A 19,331-nucleotide genomic window follows, 5' to 3' on the forward strand; every position below is an offset into this window, starting at 1 on the left:
TAGGTCTACTTTTTTTTTTTTTTTTCTTTTTTTACTTTCCTATTTTATTATACTCATTCATTTTCTTTAAGTTATTATGCAACGAACATAAGGATTCGGTTAAATTTTCGCACTAGGTCTCTGAATTCTCAGGACCTTAGGTACCATTTAAAATGAAGTCGAAAAGTTTGGGTACTGGTTGTGATCAAAATTGAAGTTCAGGTACCATCGATAAAATAAACGATAAGTTCAAGTACCATTTGTGATAATAACTCTATTATTTATGTTCTTCTTCCTCTCCCAATCACAGACTCTCTCTGTCTATCTCTCCTTCTCTCTCTCTCTCTCTCACACACACCTCATGCCATATCAAGAACCAGAAAACAAAATAGTAATTCAAACGAAAGAAACAGATCTCACAAGCCATAATCTCTTTAATAAGCCATGTATATTTCATATTTCATGAATTTGGAGAGTGGTAAGGAATTGAATTGCAATCAAGAAATCAAATATGAGAATTAAGAATGAAAGAAACCGAGACTACTCCTCCTCCTCTTTTGATATGCTATTTTATGGTTGAACTCATTTACTTCCTCAACGATGAATACATGTGAGATTGGAGATTGAAGGTACCGGCGAGATTGATCTGTAATCAAACTAATCACCCACTAGGCTTCGCTAATCGAAGGCTGGCGAACTCACTGATGGAGGTGTATGTTCAGAAGTCCAACGACATAGGAGGAGAACTTCATATCCCATTTTATTTCTCCCTCCTCAACTTCACCTCTGCGTCTTAGTCTCCTTGAAAACCCAGAAAAGTGGCTGTTGTGAGTGGACTTGTGAGTTAAGAATTATGAATTATGAGAGGGGGAGAAAGAACAGCTCGGAGAGGAAGAAGAGGTGTGAGGCTGCTTTTGTCGCGTTAAGAGAGAGAAAGTACTGTTTACGATGAGATTGTAGCCATGTTGAGTGGAAAAAGGGGAAAAAAATAGTGGATTAGAGGGAGAGACGAAATTGCCCATCGTAATAAGGCTGCGTTTGGTACAGCTTTTAACCTCCTGTGCTTATAAGCAATGTCCCATTTGGTGTTTGGTAAATCAACTTCACGCGGGCTTCTTTTGGAAGCCAGGGCTTATAAGCTGGAAAAGCAGAAGCCAGGGGACCCTTGCTTTTAGAAGCCAGAAGCCGCGGCTACTGTAGCGAAGGTTTAATGAATTTTTCAAAATACCATTGGGTACCCTTATGAACTTCAAGGAATTACACACACGACCAGCCTCTTCTCTTCCTCAACTCTCCCTTTCTGTCTTCTCTCTCTCGGTGCTCAGGACGACGTTGTGCATCCATCGGCGCCTCCGCCTTTGCTCTCCCTTGTGGCCACCTCGAGTTCGGTAAGGAGTTTTGTTTGTGATTTTGATTTCTTGGGGTTTGATTTCATTTCTCTCTGTCCTGAAAACCTAAAATTAAATAGTCTCTTGATTTGGGTTCGATAAAATTCTGGGCTTTCTGACTGTATCTTGATCTGGGTTGTTCTGGGTTTCTGTTAAGAGTGAGGTGTGTGATTGTAGTTTGATATCTTGATCTGGGTTGATGATTATGTGTCAATATAGTTTCAATTGTTATGCCCGATTCTAGTTTTTCTAAGAAAGGGCTAATGTATTAACAAAGAATAGCTGCAAGAATTAATTTCCAAGACAATGACTATTCGATTATCAGTCATCGCAGAATCATTAATGTAATCGAAACAAGCTATCATGTTTTGAACATGTGAGTAAGGCATATACAGAGATGGTAATTGGTTTAATTTTTGCAGCATGGCTATGAATGATTGGGAGCTCATGATTCCTTTAGCCTTCTTTTCTGGTGATATGGTCATCTTGATTCAAATTTAGGAATAAAATTAGACCTTGGTGTTGCAACAGGGAAGAATTATCTTCAGTGGCATGTTACTCGGGCTGAGTTGGTGGTGACGGAAGCCAAGTTGTGCAAGGAGATACTCAGTAATAAAGATGGATTATATCCGAAACCCAAGTTCAGAGCTTATGCAAAGAAGATATTTGGGAATGGACTTCCACAATTAGAATGAAAACTGGGTGAAATCACGAATGCTGACTATTGATAAAGCCAGTCTTTCTTTTCCCTGCATTGTGGTTTATGTGTTGATCTGGCATGGTGGTATTGTTTTGTATTACTAGAATATGGTGGCAAAGTTCTGCAACATTGCAAATTTATGATAGAACTTAAATGGCTCAAGATAATGGTGGCATGGTATATATATCCTAATCCGTATAAAGCCAAAAGAATATGTTATGACCACTAATTATTTTTTTCAGGAGCTCAATCCGGCCACGTACTAATACAGCATCGAACCTGCTAGGACATCCACTAGAGCTGTAAGTTTATTACTTATTCTACAAACTACATATTTAAGGAAATCAGTTCTCTCTCTCTCTCTCTCTCTCTCTCTCTCTCTCTGTACTACTTTTTAAAATTTTTGTTTTCTTTCTCGTCAGTTTTATTACATTAAGGATAGCTGTGGATTTTTTGGTTTCCAAGCTGAACTGTCTTCTTATTTTCATAGTATTATTATTGGTGTATTTTGGCTGATAGTTTGGATAGCTGCAACTGCTGGACAGGACTTAAATTGTGTGTTTCAGCTTTATTTGGTTTCAGCAATCAACTTGTTCTTTCTTTAAGACCATTAGATCATAGTTATGTACAGTTTCCTTCATCATTACTTTCTTGGACCGGGCCTTATAACTTTCTTGCAAAGTTCAGTACTGTCTTGAAGTTTTATGTTATGGTCTCTTTACATTTGGAGCTAAAATATTTGATGCGCATTATACCATAAATGTTCTTATTATGATAGTGCTTGTCTCAGTAAAATGTTTGCTTAACTAATGTGTGCTCCAGTGATCTTTTAGGAAAGCTTCTATTGGAACCGAAGAGTAACCTCTTAAATGAAGAAGTATATGAATTGTAATTAAAAGTGAAAAGTTATTCAAGGAACCGAAGAGTAACCTCTTAAATGAAGAAGTATATGAATTGTAATTAAAAGTGAAAAGTTATTCAAGTAAATATCTTGGTGAATATGGGTAGAGGTCATGAAGGGCAGAGCCATTCATTGTTTGGTCTATGATCCTTAGAGGCAGAGATCTCTTCTTCTGAGCTGACAAGTACAATGGAAAAGCTTTCGAGGAACATGGAGCAGATTGGGGGTCAAGTTGCTACTGTCCGAGGCTATACTGTATATAATTATAGTGATGGATGATGATATGCCTAAGGATAAGGACGAGGAAGAACACGAAGATGAGGAAGTAGTTTATAAGGCCACAATTTTAATATTTAGACTTGGTAGTATCTTTTAGTGAACATGTTTATGTTGCTGTCTATTTAGTACATTGATGTTGGATATTAGTTAATCAATGCTACATCTCTATATATTTTTTCTTGGAATAAAAGTGAACGCTTCAATTTGACTGGCATTTGATGCATGTCAATGTTACTAATATATTTGTATAAGTTATTTTTAAAATTGTCTAATATTAATCATATGGTTATCATAATTTATAAAAATTGAAAGTCGACAAAAATTAATAAGGATATAATAAAGATTAAAAATAATAACAAGAGTATTTGAACAACATTGTATTATCAAACAATCAAAGTAAAATAATCTCTCATGTCCAATTTAGTCATTCCACAAACAAAAAGCACAAGCCAGTTTGAGTTTACCAAACACTTTGTCACTGCTTTTGCCACTGACAGCTCTTATAAAAAGCCAGTTTACCAAACACTCAGCTACTTTGCTTTTCAGCCACTTATTCTCAGAAATAAGCAGAAGCCAGCTTTTCTGAAAAGCCCAGCCGTACCAAACATAGCCTAAGTCATGTGGCAATGGAGAGGAATGTATGCACCGATAGTGCAAGTGCACTGACGGTTATTTTAATCTATAAAAAAAATAATAGCCACTCATCTAATCCACCCTTTATATATTTTAATATTAAAAAAATTACATCCATTCATATTGCAAGTACTCAAACAGTGCATGAAATACAATCCCACGCGGCAATAGAGTTAACGTGGTTATGGATGAAAGACATGAAAATTATGTTAAATTTAAATATTGAGGTACCAATCAGATAGTTTTGGAATTTAATGTATTAAAATGATTAATTATACTATATATTAAAAGAGGGATTGTGAATCACTGTTCATCATCAGCTTAGTAACAGTACCAGCTCCAGCCGAGCCTATTATTAAATTACGTGAATCACTGTTCATCATCGGCTTAGTAACAGTACCAGCTCCAGCCGAGCCGATTATTAAAATTACAATTTTATCCTTATTTTGTAATAATTTACAGCCTTGCCATCCGCCCTAGATATAAAATCCTTCCTCGGTTTGCGCCCAATTTTTTTATCTTTCCTTTCTCTCGCTCGGTCACTCTCCTTAGTGTCCTTGCTCTGAACTGTATGGAGGTTTCCAATTTCAATCAATTTTTGAAGAAAGCTCAGAAGCTACAAGCTACAACTTGGACAACAGTGAACGGTCGGTAAGACTTTAAGTTTCTAGAATCAAGTATGATTGAGATTTCAGTTTCAATTTTAATTCAGTATTGAAATAATTGAGTTCTTGATTTTGGTTTGTGAATGCCATTGGTGTTGATAATGTTAGGACTCAGTACACTCCTTATGAACGTTTAGATGATTCTATGTTTCAGCAATTGAATATCAGTGTAAACTGAACATTCTGTGATTCCTATCTGTGAGATTGAATTAGGTTTATCTATCTGAGGATCGGAGGGTGCATTAAATCGAGGCTGGCTCTGGGAATTCCGGCATGGAAATTGCTTTGGATCTGGCAAACGATGGTGCAAAGACTTCAATCACTGTTCAAAGCCCGGTAAGGTAGTCAAAATCTGACGTGTATGATATTTTGTGGTTAAATATAAGATTTAGCTTAATATTATATGAAATGATGTGATATGTAGTTCATTTTTTGTCAAGAAAGATGGTTTACCTGGGTTTTGTTAAGATATCTTTCATTTAGCAAAGTGGATTCTTTGATGGTTTTGCTTAGCAAGCTGGTTTATGGAGACCTGACCCAAGTACGGGATACCCAGGCCAAAAGAGGGCCCTTTCTTTATGAAGATCAATTCCAGCAAGTATCCGACCATTGATGTCGGCACCTGTAGTAAGATCAAGTCCGGCGAGATTCAGGTAAACAAAACATGATCCTCTGTCTCATACGTCAATTTTTCGGTTTTATTGTCATTTGTTTTGAGTTTGTATTAACAAGATAACTAAATAGAAGTCTAAAACTACAACTTGCAATGCTTTTTTTTTTTTTTTTTTTTTTTTTCTATCCATCTAGGTTTTACCCGCAGAAATAGGCAGCATAAGAGGAAGCGATGTGGAACTCAAAAAGGGGAAGTCGTACCAGTTTGAGTCCATAGTTTTCTGCACCGGATTCAAGACATCAACAAGTTTGTGGCTCAAGGTGATTATACTAATCAATTACAATTAACAAAGTGCAGTTGTTTTTTGGCCTCAATTCATATTGATTTATTTGTTTATTTTTCCTAGGCAGATGATTATCTTTTGAAAGAAGATGGGATTCCAAGACCAAGTTCTCCAAACCATTCAAAGGGACAGAAGGGTTTGTATTGTGTGGGACTATCAAGAAGCAATTTCCCTTTTTTATATGTTCTGTGGTCATTTTGTGAAGATGCCTACTTTCTTCGTCACTTGAACCATTTATTTGTGAAGGCATGATTTGGATGATCTTATGTTCCATGTAATTGTTCCCTTGCATCTAGATGAGAAGTGAATTGTATTGTAATCATAAGAAGTGAGGAAATGGTGGACCGCAATTAATTAACTAGCATCACTGATCATAAATGCTTGGTCTGCAATGCAAAACCTCACTTAGTTTCAGGTTTTGATTTCATACATAGGCCTGAAATGCACTTCTTTGTTGTTTGCTTTCCATCGAGTAATATAGTATCATTCTGCAGAAATCACGATCCAAGTTGATCTTTGTTTCATTTGTTTATAGTTATGATTTAATAGTAAACCTGTAGTTCTAATTAGAATGAAGTACAAATTCATAAAACATAAAATCTTGGTATCTGTTGATTATTTTTGTTTATTCATCAATGGTTTCATTATTTCTTGCTCTAATGGTATTTCCAGAATGATTGGCTTCTAACGCCTTATGGTTTTATCTGTAGTTTGGAGCCAAAATTTGTTTAATCACCTCTCTTCGGGATACTTGCTACATTGAGATCCTTCCTGAAGACAGGAATCCTACACAAGGTATATCTCATTTGCTTACTGCATCTTAACGTCAAGCTGCATTGAAACTTGAAAGAGAATGCAGAACGCATAAGATATGTCAGTTTCTGTTCAGCCTTTGTGTTATATTGCTATAGTAGAACTTCCAAGTAAAAGTCAGTGAGGGTTCTTTTGTTTTTTCTTCAAACTTGACCACCCTTTTGTGTTGTTTTTCAGAGCTTTGGCTGAGCTTTTGGAGCGAAGTGCATTACAACTCACTATATGCTACTGCAGGTGATGAACTAAACTGCAATTACTCGAATATCCTATTTACAATTTTTTTTTTTTTTGCCCGACAATCTGGATATAGTACTCATTCTTTTACTAATCTATTTACAGATGTTTCCACAAGAAGTCCCAGAAAGAACCATCGGCTTTTCTAGACTGCAATTAGCAAGCAGACAGACCATGATGTAATCTTAGTCTGCTTGCCGGTATCCATTCTACTGTCTTTGGCAGAATTAGAAAATGGGACAGTGCCTTGGTTGTTTCTACGAGGACCATTCTATTGATGATGTGCTTAAACCAGATTGTCATTATTTGCCTTGGTGTTTGGGTAGCGCAGCAGCTGGTCATTTATTTCTACGAGTGCAGCAATTGGATATTCGCTGTGAAACAAAGACCAAGATTTATTTTTAATTTTCTTTATAAACAAAAGATTTGACATTAACTTTCTATACACAGAGCAAGCACTGCACACGCGCTCTAGCCGGATCTCTTAGTTCTCTCACTAATGTAAAGACTCTGTGTTGTTTCTCTTAATTGTCTATGTATATATTTGTTCTCTGTTGGTTTAATTATTTAAGGTGCTTATGGTTGTTACTTATTTTTACCAGTTTCATTTGTCCATTTTGAATTTTTACTTGGGTGTCCAGAGCATTTTTCTAAGTTGTATTTGCACTTTGTTTTGTGCTCTTTCATTTTCAGTTTCATGTTAATTATAATTTTTCTTTCATAAGAAGTAAGGCGGGTGTCCCTCTCTTCAACTGCAGTTTATTTCTTTTATATACAAAAAAATGGAGTACTTACTTTTCTTACCTTTTTTTTTTTTTTTTGAAACTTAGGGTAAATAATGTTGGAAGCAAAAGCAGTGGAAGAGACAAGAAAAAAAAAACAACCCCGCAGCAATGCGCGGGTGTAACAACTAGTCAACTTTAATTGAGCAACTGTCTCAAAAATTTTCTCTATATTTTATTATTTTATTGTTTTTTTATTCGACCAACCTTGGTTATTTCGTCTTTAACCTTCACTTTCCAATACCCATCTCCAAAACCAAAACTATCATTCACCATTATCACCATCTAATCTGGGGTTCTTCTAGTAACTTCTCAACTCAAAAAGGGCCGTCGATCAAAGAAGAAAGCCGTCATCTATAGGTTGGTCTTGACTACCCCGATTCAGTAACTTCTCAACTCAAAATTTCTGTGGTATCATTAATTTGATTTGAGCCCATTAAAGAAGAATCAGGATCTTGTTGGGTTCCTTATTTCCTGTAGTTTTAATTTTCAATCTATGAAACAGGCCACCACCATCTCCTTTGGAGAAAAGGTCCGACCTCGACACCGCCGACGACCTCTTAAATTTTTTCTTTCTTTCTTTCTTTCTTTCAGCCTTCCCAAATCCCAATTCCCTATAGTCGCCCTTCTTCCCGTAGTCGCCCTTTCTTCTCCATTATTCTCTTTTCCCAGATCATCTTTCTTGAAAAGAAAAGGAAAACATCACCCTTCTCAAGTTTGAAGAGAAGCAAGAAGATTGCGTTGATGGGTCTTTGTCTTCACCGGAAAGCTATGCTCTTTGCTGGGTTATGTTTGTTGGTGTTGATTGGTGCAACAAAAAAACACTGGTTCTTGTAATTATGAAAATTGGGTTAAGAATTTTGAATAATAATAATAAAAAAAAAGAACAATGATAATTTAAGTTAACTAAGGTTAACTCAGAGATCCAAGGTGGAAGTACCACCCTCCACAATTAGAAAGGTCATGCACGTGTCAGTATCGAACTTCCTTTCATGGCGCTACAATGTCGATCGGAAAACCTGGAATTGCCAGTCAACCAAAGGCACCCACAATACTAACCAACCAAAGGTTCCCCCTTTCCTACTACTATGCTATGGTCCCTTTACCTCCATCAACCCTATTCTTCATGTCATCATCCCTCTTCTTCTCAATCTCTATATCTATCTTTTCGGTTTCTTCAGTTTTGGCTTTTGAATTTCCAATTTCCCATCTGGGTTTCTGAAGTTCAATCTCAGTTGTCAGATAGAAAACAGAGGAGGCAGGCCATTGTTGAGATTTGCAAAGCTGTTAAGGAATGAGCTTTGTGTTGTGATCTATGCAACTTGGATTGACTGCTTGGTAGTTTTGGACAGCTGGGTTTTTTTTGTCTAGAACATAGGTTGTCTGTGAGGCAATGTGCTTTTTTCTGACAGTTTTTCTTGGCTTTTAGCTTAAGCACATTTGGTTGGGGACTTGAGGTGGTGTTGTTAGCAGTTATGGTGGATTGAATTAATTAATTGGTCTTAAGAGTTTGATGGGTTAGGAAAAGAAATGATGGCTTCAGGATTTGAAATCTCGCCTCAGGTGACCGGATTTGTTAATGGGTGCTTAAAGGACACTGCTGCAATGTCTGCCCCTGCCCCTACCCCTCCCCCTGCCATGGAAGATCACAATGGTGATACTTTGGTCAATTCCAATCAAGTTGCTATTGGAAAGCCTCCGCGGAACATTTCGGTTATGAGGCATTGCACTAGCTCTGCATTCTTGTGTGAATCAGTAAGCCAAATGAATCCTTTGTTCTTCTTGATCTCATCTTCTGTGAATTATTGTGCACAATGCACAAGATACAAGAACAGAAAGTGTGCACCATGAAAGGTTTAATTTCTTCATTAAGACCTTAGAACTTGGAAGTAGTAGATGAGGCATTGTGGAGGAATTTGAGCGGTAGTACCTTAAATGAGTATGAAGGGAACCGTTTTTCAATATGTTAAACTTGATCTACTTGTAAATTAGTGTCCCTAGCTTTTAGAGCATTATTGATCCTTTGGATGCAATTAAGTAGATCAAGTTCTCTTTAATATTTTTATCACTACTACTTATTTGATACAAAGAGGTTTGATTAGTGTATGAGTGAACCTTAATTTGGAGTACCCCCTGAAAATCCTTAAGATTGACTCCTTATTCCTCTATGACATTTTTCTCCTAGGATTCAGATCTTGGAAATTTTGGCTTGAAGTCGCCTTCAATTGAGACATCAGAGTTTATTTCTGTATTCCGTTCGGGAAGCTGTTCTGAAAAAGGACCTAAACAGTATATGGAAGATGAGTATATTTGTGTAGATGATCTTGAGGAACATCTTGGTGCTTCAGTAAACTTGCCTTCTCATGGGGCATTTTATGGGGTATGTGGCTTGCTCTTGTTTTGTTTCTTTTTGACTGGGATGGTTTTGCAGTGACAACCGCTCACTTATTCTAATCAATTTTTCTATATGATGTGACCAAATGGCCATCTTATCTGCTTGCTTTGTTTGTGGACTTCTACAGGTCTTTGATGGACACGGTGGTGTTGATGCAGCATCATTCATAAAAAAGAATCTCCTTAATTTCATTGTTCAAGACACTCATTTCCCAAATGGCCCTAAAAAAGCAATTAGGAGCGCTTTTGTGAAGGCTGATCATGCATTTGCAGATGCTACCTCTCTTGATAAGTCCTCCGGTACTACTGCTTTGACTGCCCTTATCTTAGGAAGGTGAGGATTTGCACTACGCATAAGTCATATCTATCTTTGATCATTTCATGTCTGATAAAATTCATGTTTGTTGGAACTGACTGATCACTGAAGTTGATGCAACATTTATGAAAAGATTGTGTCTGCATTGTTTACTCATGTTGTACAATGATGTACTACTAATGCAGGAACATGCTAATCGCTAATGCTGGTGATTGTCGAGCTGTATTGGGGAAGCGCGGAAGAGCAATTGAACTATCTAAAGATCACAAACCTAATTGCACCTCTGAAAGATTAAGAATCGAGAAGCTGGGTGGTGTGATCTATGATGGATACCTCAATGGCCAACTATCAGTGGCGCGTGCTCTTGGAGACTGGCATATCAAGGGTTCTAAAGGTTCAAACTGCCCCTTAAGCTCTGAGCCAGAGTTGGAGGAAATTGTCCTAACCGAGGAGGATGAATTCTTGATAATGGGATGTGATGGCTTGTGGGATGTGATGAGCAGCCAGTGTGCTGTCACAATGGTAAGAAAGGAGCTCATGCAGCATAATGATCCTGAGAGATGTTCGAAAGTACTTGTCAAGGAGGCGCTCCAACGAAACACATGTGACAACCTGACTGTAGTGGTGGTGTGTTTCTCCGAAGACCCTCCTCCTAAGACCAAAATTCCTAAATCCCACAAGAGGAGGAGCATTTCAGCTGAAGGGTTGGACCTTCTCAAGGGTGTCTTGAGCAGCATTTGAAAAACAAACTGCTTCAAGCTGGGAATTTTTCTGAGCCTCTCATCTGCCCTGTTGCGGCTGAAGACTACTGATTTCTTTAACTATACATCCTGTACAATTTGCGATACTACTCAACAATCTCAACTTTGAAGCTTTTAATCAGAAAATTTTCAAATTTTAGTACCATTTAAGTTGCTGTAAGGCTCTTTTGCACCAGTCAGCTTGGTTTTAGGACTTGAATAGAAAGAAAGCTCTTAAAGAGGTAGTCCTAAGTTTTTCCTCCTTCTGCTTCAGTGGCTTGATGTTGTGAATAAGTCATATTATGGACATGGACATTCCCTCTTTAAACCACAATGAACAAGAAACTGGCTGTCAAAAAAATCCATTACTTCGATCACAAGTATATTTATTGAACACTTCAAGTCTCATTTGGTAACACTTTCGCTTATCTTCTGTGATAATACATTATTGCGTACTTATGACTTTGGTTTTGCTTCTAAGTGATCACTAATTTCTCCAATCCCTGATACATTGTTTCTATGTGGTTGCAATATTAGTCACTCATATTTTTTGAGAAATTAAAAAAAAAAAAAAAATTGATAATGACAATCATGGGCTTGGGCTTGGGCTTGTTCACCCGGCCCAACTCTTCAGTGCCCCATTTCTACTCTTCTCAGTCTTCGAAAACCAAACAAAGCAGAGAGGACTGCAGGGAGACTAGATTTCAGCCATGGCAACCCTGAAGGAAATCCTAACGCGCCGCCCAGTCGCGGCGACGATCCGCCTCACCGTCCCGGCGGGCGGGGCCCGACCCGCACCTCCGGTGGGTCCGGCTCTAGGTCAATACCGCCTGAACCTGATGGCCTTCTGCAAAGACTTCAACGCCCGAACGCAGAAGTACAAACCCGACACTCCCATGGCGGTGACCATCACGGCGTTCAAGGACAACACTTTCGAGTTCACCGTCAAGTCGCCGTCGGTGACGTGGTATTTGAAGAAGGCGGCGGGGATTGAGTCCGGGAGCGGCCGGCCGGGGCACGCGGTGGCGTCGACGCTGTCGGTGAGGCACGTGTATGAGATTGCGAAGGTGAAGCAGTCGGATCCGTACTGCCAGTATATGCCGTTGGAGTCGATTTGCAAGTCGATTATTGGGACGGCGAACACCATGGGGATTCAGGTGGTGAAGGACTTGCAGTGATGATTTTGGAGGCCGGAATTGCAATCGGAAACCCTAGGTTTGTGTTGCTCGTTTCTTGGTTTGAAGAAAAAGATTGTGTCTTTGTAATAACTGAATAGCTTAGCTTTGTTGCTGTGACAGTTGTAGTTTTTTGGATTTGAATGAGGAAATGAGGATGGATTTGATTTTCACTTTAATTCGCTTGTTCCTTTGTTGATTTCATTTTACATAAGTACATTATTTGGCCAAGTTGAGAAGCTTAGTACATTCTGGTTCTCACTGGTGTCTGATTGGACTCTTTTAACTTGTTACATGAAAACTGATGGAATCGGTTGCGATTTTATTAGATTGAGTTCTTGTATTGAGTAGAAAGTATGGGATGAGTTCATAATGATATGATAACGATACGTTGGTAATTCTAGGTCTTAGGTAGTGGCGTAGATTGCGTGTACAACGAAAGTTTTTGGAAGGAAGCATTTGAGGTTGGTGGTGATGCATTGAGAATACATGGTTGGGCGAGGGGAAGGGAAATTCTAGGTATGTGAGCGAGGCTGTGTTCCTGAAATATCAAATCTCCTTTTCCTAAAATGTCTAGGACAAATGAAGAATGAGGGCTCTATATATCCAGAACACCGTGGTCGGAGCTTCCCTTACAACCTGTGGAAAGAAAATAAGAGAAATTGATTGACTTTCACCTGTTCTAAACTTTGAGTGTGTCGTGTGGTTTATCTGTGTGCTTAACAATTGTTGGAATTTAGAACTTTATAAATTCATCTTAATGGGAAATGGCCGTTTGGGGGAGCTTTTGGTTGTGCAAATTGTGCACAGTATTTCTGCTGTGTATGCAGGGCTTAATTGTCAATTATGAAAAATAGTAATCTTGTGCTTATTACTGCTGTTTTTGTTCCATTTTAATTCTCAGTTAATCACATTGAGATTCTAAGTCCAGAATGTTTTCTTAAAGAAGTGATAAGACTGCAAGCACCCAACTGCATATCAGTTTGAAAGGGGATAATTGATGAGGTATAGATGGAATTGTGTTGAAAATTCATGTTCATTATGGACTGTAAAAGTCTTAATTATGGATCCCATGTTCGATTGAAATCAAATTTGTTATCGGTCCCTTTGTGAAATTTCAGTTATGAAGTTTGAATATATAATGTTTGGATACTGACTTTGGTGAAGAAATGTCTAGTTTCTTCTTTTTGCAATTGGTGTTGCTGATGTCTGCTTGGGCTTCTGCGCTGGTTAATGATATGAAACTGGGAACGCCTTTTGCTTATGAATGAGGTGATCGCCAGTTGTGGTTAGCCGTTGCTTCTGTCAATATTTGATGTTCATGTTCAATGATTAGAGCAACCATATTTGAAGCTTGGAAGAGGTACTCTGTACCTTAACACCTACCTCAATGGATTTGCGTCTGCAAATACTACACGAATGAAATCTGTCCATGATCATTTAGGAGGGGTCCTTGTTACTTCTACGGCCGAGTTTCAGACAGCCGCCCCTTTCTGTCCACATTAGAACACATGGAAGTTTTACCTAGTCCCTAGTGATAGGCTGATAGCTTATCAATATTTTTGTTGTTACACAAATTAATTTCGATTTAATTATGCGTATGCCGACGCTAGCAGATCACGAGGTCAACACGCTCTTCGACTCTTCTTTTTCTCGTGTTGCCGGTCAAACAAAGTGATCCGGAAAATAAGAATTCTGGTGATACAAGCAAAGATTTCAAAGAAAAACCTATCAAAAAAAGAAAAGAAAAAGATTTAAACGAAAAAACTACGATTAGATCTTTTGATTAGCACAATTACTACCAAGAGATGATCATCTCTTTGTCAAATACATGCTGCAACCACAGCCCAAAATCAAAATCTAACCACAGATTTAATGAGAAATCGCTTGATGTTGCTTTCTATATATATTTCATCCCACTGAAAAGCAATCATAATCCCAAATCTTAATTTCATTCAGAACAATCCTGTTCCAAATTTTGTTTTCAGCTCCAAAGAACAAAGAGAAAGATAGGAACTACAGTGATAGATATTTATATTCAAATAATTGATTTTTATTCCCAATTGGCTTTTTCTACCCTCCATTTTGCTCTCCCTCAAGCTCAAATAATCTTCCATCTTCCCCACTTTCCCAAAACTCCATTATCTCCATTACCTCAAAACATCATTAAGAACCAGAAATTCCTAAGGTGCATCAAAAACCATGGTGGTGTTCGACAAGGACGCAACCTCATCCTCCCAAACCCTCCCTCCTTTCCCACGCGAGGACACGCCTCTCCTCGGAAAGCGCTCCCATCTCTCCTCACAGTCCAAGACATTCGCCAACGTCTTCATCGCCATCGTCGGCTCCGGCGTGCTGGGCCTCCCCTACACCTTCAAGAAGACCGGATGGGTTTTCGGCTCTGTTATGCTCTTCTCTGTGGCTTTTCTTACCTACCACTGTATGATGCTTCTGGTCAAAACCCGCCGGAGGCTCGAGTCCGATATGGCTCTCTCCAAGGTCAACTCTTTCGGCGATCTGGCCTTTGCCGTTTGCGGCCCAGTTGGTCGATTTGCGGTTGATGTCAGCATCGTGCTGGCTCAGGCTGGGTTCTGCGTTAGTTACATGATTTTCATATCGAATAGTTTGGCATATGTGTTCAACTATTCTGGACCTGATCGAGTTCTGGGTATGAGTCCGAAAAGCTTGTATGTTTGGGGGTGCTTTCCTTTTCAATTGGGGTTGAATTCGATTCCCACACTGACCCATTTGGCTCCTTTGAGTATTTTTGCTGATGTGGTTGATCTTGGAGCTATGGGAGTTGTTATGGTTGAGGATGTAATGATTTTTCTGCAGAATCGGCCCGCTTTGCAAGCATTTGGGGGCTTTTCGGTTTTCTTCTATGGTCTTGGTGTGGCTGTTTATGCATTTGAAGGGATTGGGATGATATTGCCATTGGAATCTGAGGCCAGAGACAAGGACAAGTTTGGCAGAGTGTTGGCTTTGGTTATGGCCTTCATTGCTTTGTTGTATGGAAGCTTTGGGGTTCTGGGTTACTTTGCTTTTGGGGAAGAGACTAAAGACATAATCACTACCAACTTTGGGCAAGGCTTGGTGAGCACTCTAGTCCAGTTGGGTCTCTGCATAAACTTGTTCTTTACTCTACCATTGATGATGAACCCGGTTTTCGAGGTTGTGGAGAGGAGGTTTTGGGATGGGGGGTACTGCTTGTGGCTGAGGTGGGTTATGGTGTTTGTGGTCTGCTTGGTGGCTCTTACAGTGCCTAATTTTGCAGACTTTTTGTCACTGGTGGGGAGCAGTGTTTGTGTGGCTTTAGGGTTTGTGTTTCCTGCTTTGTTCCATTTGATGGTGTTCAAGGAAGAGTTGGGGTGGCATGGGATGGTTTTGGATGGGACTATTGTGGTTATTGGGGTGATTATTGGAGTCTCTGGAACTTGGTCTTCAATAGCAGAGATTGTTGCACCCAAAGCTTGAGGATTTTGAAGCCGCTAATCAATTGAAGTTTGATTGCTGTGTCAATTGTACTATGGTGCATTTCTTTGTTAATTGTTTGAACTTTGAACCATTTGTAAGGCATAATGTTCGAGCTAATAGAGAACTTTCTTTTTGTGGTGTTGTTCTTTTGATTTTTCAGTCCTTATAAAGCCTTTTGTTGAGGGGAACGGAATGAGGTTTCATTATAAATTGACGATGTCACTCCGTCAAACTAAAGAGATCCAAGAATTCCTCATAATTCATCTCAATGCCCAACTAGAATTATTCAAAGGAAGATACTTGGCTGACCATGGCTGGTCAGCCTTGGCTGCTCAAAACCAATAAGGACACGACATGTGTCCAATTTCACTTTATCTTCCTATACCAAAACGCTGCCTCTCTCTTCTCTCTCTACCCAACGTCATCACCACAGTTTTGTGGGTACCACTATTCTGCTAAAATAACATAAAATTAAACACATGTTATGTCCTCATTGGTGTTGGTCAGCCACTGCTGACCATGGCTGGTCAGCCAAGTTTTGTCTTCAAAACGAAAAACCAAACTAAGAAACCAAAACAAAAAACCTACACCCAACCCAAGCAAAGCAACTGACATGAAGTATTGACGCCTAAGACCCTCATGGTGTACATCTCAGCAACATCACAGCACAAACCTCTGCCTAGGATAGTGTAGGCCTATTACCCTAGCCCTCATGGGAAAGGGTATTCTCCTCTGGCTCCTCCATAGCAAGGCCCACACCCGCTACCTTTGCAGGCTTGGGTTTGTTTCGACGACCACGAGGGCGAACTTTTTTCTTTGGCACCTTCCCAACAGTAGTAATGGTGATCTCCACAAGCCCCTCAGCAAAAGTTTCCGGCAAAGGTAACTCAGCTAAGCAAAGACGCTTCCCAGTCACTAGCCGATCATCTTCGCAAAGCTTGCGCACACCCAAAACCATTGCTTGCCCCCCAGCAAAAAGAAGCCCAGGTTTAGGCCCAAATTTTAGCCCAGAAGTTAAAGGCCCAGTTTCGGTCAACCCTTCAGCGGTCAACCCTAATTCAAAATTAGGGTTTCCCGCTGAAAAGGTCGGGGCTTCCCAACCAGCGCCCACCGTCCTCAAAGGCGACCCAGCCCCTGCCCTAGCTTCCAGCACTGCGCCACCCTCTGACACCGATTCCACGAAGAAATATTTAAAAGCCTTTTTTGTTTGTTCACTCTTGATTTATTATGAAGATATATGGATAGCTTGTGGGCAGAGAATTGAAACAAATGAATCAAAGATGTGTCAAATTGAAATTGAATTGTATCAAACAAACTAATATAAATTTACTATTTTATTTTAAGGGCTAAATACTATTTAGTACCCTGTGGTTTGAGCCCAACATCAATTCAGTCTCTCGATTTTCAATTTCATCAAAAACGCCCCTGCATTATCAAATATCATTTAATAGTTCCTTCCGTCATTCTTCCGTTAACTGCAGCCGTTAACTCGCTGACATGGCATGCCACATCAGCTCCTGTGGGCCCATCTCTAAGGCAAAATTTCCAAATTGCCCATGCCTCTCTCCCATCTCCAGAAGAACTCAACTCATCTCTGTTGAATTTCCACATCGATCATCGGCTCCAACCCCAGAAAGCTCATAAAGCCCACCCGCCCTCCCTCCCCACAACAACCCTTCCTCCCTTCGCCGCAGCAACCCCAACCCGCCGCCTCCCCCGAAAGCCCCATCCTTTCTCTCAAACCATACCTGACCCAAGATCAACCTTGCTTTCAGCTCCATGGATGAGAGCGGGAACCTGCTTTCGGTAATTCAGGCCATGATTATGGTTCGGTTTCTGGAGAGAGTGTTTATGCTGGTGGAGTCATCGAAGCTTCTTAAGTAGCTTGAGACCGACGCGAAGGCCGCGCCAGGGAGTAGGCAGCGCTGCGCGAGGTGGGCAGAGAGAACCGGGGGATTCTGGTTGTGTCGATGGCGCTGATGTCGATGGCAGAGGAGAACAGTGGTGTTATCTTCCTCCACCACATCCTCTGCTCAACCTTTGTCAGTTCTTCCTCCACCATATCCTCTTCCCAGACTATATCTTCAAAGTGAGAGAAAGCGAGAAAATTTCAGATCAAACAGATTTGATTTGGAAAGGTAATTCTCAAAGAAGGGTTGTTGTAGTAGATCTGGAAAGGGAGAAGAAATTAATGTTCTTGAAGCTGTGGAGTGTGTCCCGAAAGCCCCAACCTTTCTCCCACTTTTGCTTTTTTTTTTTTTTCCTGGGTTATTCTTTACAATTGATTCATAAAGTACCTTTTTCTTTCTCACGAAGTTGAAACTTCTTCGAACTGGGCTAATGGATCTAACAAGAAAACTATGGTACTAGTAGGGATTGATATTTATGAACCCATGTAGGAATTGATTGTGGGGTGCCGGGGAACCAATTGAGGTTTTCAATTGTTTTTGGTATTAGTTTCAATCTCTGTTTGCAATTGGGGATGTTGGTAGGTTGCAATACTAGGAATGGCTCTGAAATCGTACTTGGAGATGTTGTAAATGACCCAAGATTGGGTGTCACATGAAATTGGATTTCTTGCTTTCTGGGGATGAAGATCAGTTCTTACTTATGGGGACGAAGACCAGTTCTGATGGAGGCATGGACAATTTGGGAATTTTGCCTTAAAGATGGCGGCCACAGAAGCTGATGTGGCATGCCATGTCAGCGAGTTAATGACTGCAGTTAACGGAGGAATGACGGAAGGATCTATTAGATGAGATTTGATAATGCATGGGTGGGTGTTTTTGATGAAATTGAAAGTCGAGGGACTGAATTGATGTTGGGCACAAACCATAAGGTACTAAATAGTATTTAGCCCTTTTAATAAGGGTGAATTTGTTTTTTTAATAAAAAAGACATTTTGTGTGTACATCCATATGAATTAGAGTCCTAAATTCAATAAACATGATTATAAATCATTAATCCGAATTCTAACTCTCAGTTTAGAAAGGTTTGATTTTCACAATCCAAGTAAACTATCTTTTCAAACTCATCTACCTAGAAATGCTGGGCAGAGTTTCATTTATAAGCTTCATTACTATTAATAAATGGCTCTGCGATTTGTTAGATAACAAGCTTCTCAAATAATCCAATCCTACGAATTTTCATTAATAGCATGTGCTATTTTTTCTTAATGCTCATCTCGTCAGGGTTTTTAGGTTAATGATTATATTCAGCATGTGTGTTATTAGCAAAAAACTAATTTAATCTTTTGTGTGGACTCATAATATCTTAAAACTTTTTCTATTTACCCATGATCAAACTATAATCTTTGATTTTCTCTAACATCTCAAATTTACGAACAAATTTTTTCTAGGGAAAATGCTCATTTACCCAATTTTAGCGTAAAATTTGCCCACTTGCTTCACTAACTGTTTTTTAACCCCATTTACCCAAAACACTCTAAGGGATTATTTCTCCTTTACCCAATTAATTCTTTTTTTCTTCTTTTTATTTATTTTTGGGATTTTTTTGCTCTCTCTCTCTCTCTCTCTCTCTCTCTCTCTCTCTCTCTCTCTCTCTCTCTCTCTCTCTCTCTCTCTCTCTCTCTCTCTCTCTCTCTCTCTCTCTCTCTCTCTCTCTCTTCTCTCTCTCTCTCTCTCTCTCTCTCTCCAGACGACGTCGGATTTCTCTCTCCCTCCCTCCATCCCTCCAGCAGGTCGCCCACGACGCCTGCTCTCGCCATCGCCGCGCCGAAACTCGTCGTCGTGCTCTCCGCTGCCAGGCTCGACGCCAAGCCAACGGTCCTCGTCGCTTAGAAGCTTGGCGAGACCGGGGTTGACCTTCTGAAGGAATCGACGACGGACTGAAAACTGCTATCTGGGACTGAAAACTGCTATCTGCTATTGTGCAGTCATAAC

The 19,331-nt window shown here is 39.7% G+C and overlaps 4 protein-coding genes and 1 long non-coding RNA gene across 12 annotated transcripts; all 5 read left to right on the plus strand.

The window, feature by feature from the left end:
• Nucleotides 1-859: 859 nt before the first annotated feature.
• On the plus strand, nt 860-3,461 carry LOC112188436. Of its 3 annotated transcripts, XR_005807205.1 has the most exons (3): nt 1,014-1,367; nt 1,899-2,369; nt 2,890-3,461. It is a non-coding gene; the product is annotated as an uncharacterized LOC112188436 (long non-coding RNA). The 3 variants fall into 3 exon arrangements; XR_005807204.1 differs by having other exon boundaries at nt 860-1,367; nt 1,790-3,461; XR_005807203.1 differs by having other exon boundaries at nt 1,899-3,461.
• Nucleotides 3,462-4,250: 789 nt separating this feature from the next.
• Nucleotides 4,251-7,140, plus strand: LOC112188515 (probable indole-3-pyruvate monooxygenase YUCCA10). 6 transcript variants are annotated; one of them, XM_024327643.2, is made up of 8 exons: nt 4,251-4,531; nt 4,749-4,886; nt 5,102-5,198; nt 5,353-5,478; nt 5,565-5,747; nt 6,212-6,296; nt 6,492-6,548; nt 6,654-7,140. In XM_024327643.2, exons 2-8 carry the CDS (start codon nt 4,819-4,821, stop codon nt 6,695-6,697), a joined length of 660 nt encoding a protein of 219 aa, XP_024183411.1. In that variant the 5' UTR covers nt 4,251-4,531; nt 4,749-4,818; the 3' UTR covers nt 6,698-7,140. The 6 variants fall into 6 exon arrangements, with proteins under 6 accessions (XP_024183411.1, XP_024183410.1, XP_024183408.1 ...); XM_024327642.2 differs by having other exon boundaries at nt 4,759-4,886; XM_024327640.2 differs by having other exon boundaries at nt 4,759-4,881.
• A 1,119-nt stretch (nt 7,141-8,259) lies between these two features.
• LOC112188513 (probable protein phosphatase 2C 47) lies at nt 8,260-11,196 on the plus strand. Its single transcript, XM_024327639.2, has 4 exons — nt 8,260-9,085; nt 9,516-9,710; nt 9,853-10,058; nt 10,226-11,196. The coding sequence occupies exons 1-4, from the start codon at nt 8,861-8,863 to the stop codon at nt 10,779-10,781; spliced, it is 1,182 nt and encodes a 393-aa protein (XP_024183407.1). The 5' UTR covers nt 8,260-8,860; the 3' UTR covers nt 10,782-11,196.
• A 246-nt stretch (nt 11,197-11,442) lies between these two features.
• Nucleotides 11,443-12,134, plus strand: LOC112188164 (54S ribosomal protein L19, mitochondrial). The gene has a single exon (XM_024327221.2). The coding sequence runs from the start codon at nt 11,491-11,493 to the stop codon at nt 11,956-11,958; it is 468 nt and encodes a 155-aa protein (XP_024182989.1). The 5' UTR covers nt 11,443-11,490; the 3' UTR covers nt 11,959-12,134.
• A 1,694-nt stretch (nt 12,135-13,828) lies between these two features.
• Nucleotides 13,829-15,581, plus strand: LOC112187703 (amino acid transporter AVT3B). The gene has a single exon (XM_024326590.2). The coding sequence runs from the start codon at nt 14,158-14,160 to the stop codon at nt 15,427-15,429; it is 1,272 nt and encodes a 423-aa protein (XP_024182358.1). The 5' UTR covers nt 13,829-14,157; the 3' UTR covers nt 15,430-15,581.
• The last annotated feature ends 3,750 nt before the right edge of the window (nt 15,582-19,331 follow it).

Source organism: Rosa chinensis, chromosome 2 (assembly GCF_002994745.2).
Source record: "Rosa chinensis cultivar Old Blush chromosome 2, RchiOBHm-V2, whole genome shotgun sequence".
Classification (NCBI taxonomy): Eukaryota; Viridiplantae; Streptophyta; class Magnoliopsida; order Rosales; family Rosaceae; genus Rosa; species Rosa chinensis.

What these genes read in the sequence shown, in the direction of transcription:
- LOC112188513 (XM_024327639.2), top strand. Translation starts at nt 8,861, where the DNA reads ATGATGGCTTCAGGATTTGAAATCTCGCCTCAGGTGACCGGATTTGTT. An exon ending in CTCATGGGGCATTTTATGGG is followed by an intron (nt 9,711 to 9,852) that starts GTATGTGGCTTG and finishes GGACTTCTACAG; the next exon opens with GTCTTTGATGGACACGGTGG. An exon ending in ACTGCCCTTATCTTAGGAAG is followed by an intron (nt 10,059 to 10,225) that starts GTGAGGATTTGC and finishes CTACTAATGCAG; the next exon opens with GAACATGCTAATCGCTAATG.
- LOC112187703 (XM_024326590.2), top strand. Translation starts at nt 14,158, where the DNA reads ATGGTGGTGTTCGACAAGGACGCAACCTCATCCTCCCAAACCCTCCCT.
- LOC112188515 (XM_024327640.2), top strand. Translation starts at nt 4,452, where the DNA reads ATGGAGGTTTCCAATTTCAATCAATTTTTGAAGAAAGCTCAGAAGCTA. An exon ending in CAATCACTGTTCAAAGCCCG is followed by an intron (nt 4,882 to 5,101) that starts GTAAGGTAGTCA and finishes CGGGATACCCAG; the next exon opens with GCCAAAAGAGGGCCCTTTCT. An exon ending in TGAACCATTTATTTGTGAAG is followed by an intron (nt 5,748 to 6,211) that starts GCATGATTTGGA and finishes TTTTATCTGTAG; the next exon opens with TTTGGAGCCAAAATTTGTTT.
- LOC112188164 (XM_024327221.2), top strand. Translation starts at nt 11,491, where the DNA reads ATGGCAACCCTGAAGGAAATCCTAACGCGCCGCCCAGTCGCGGCGACG.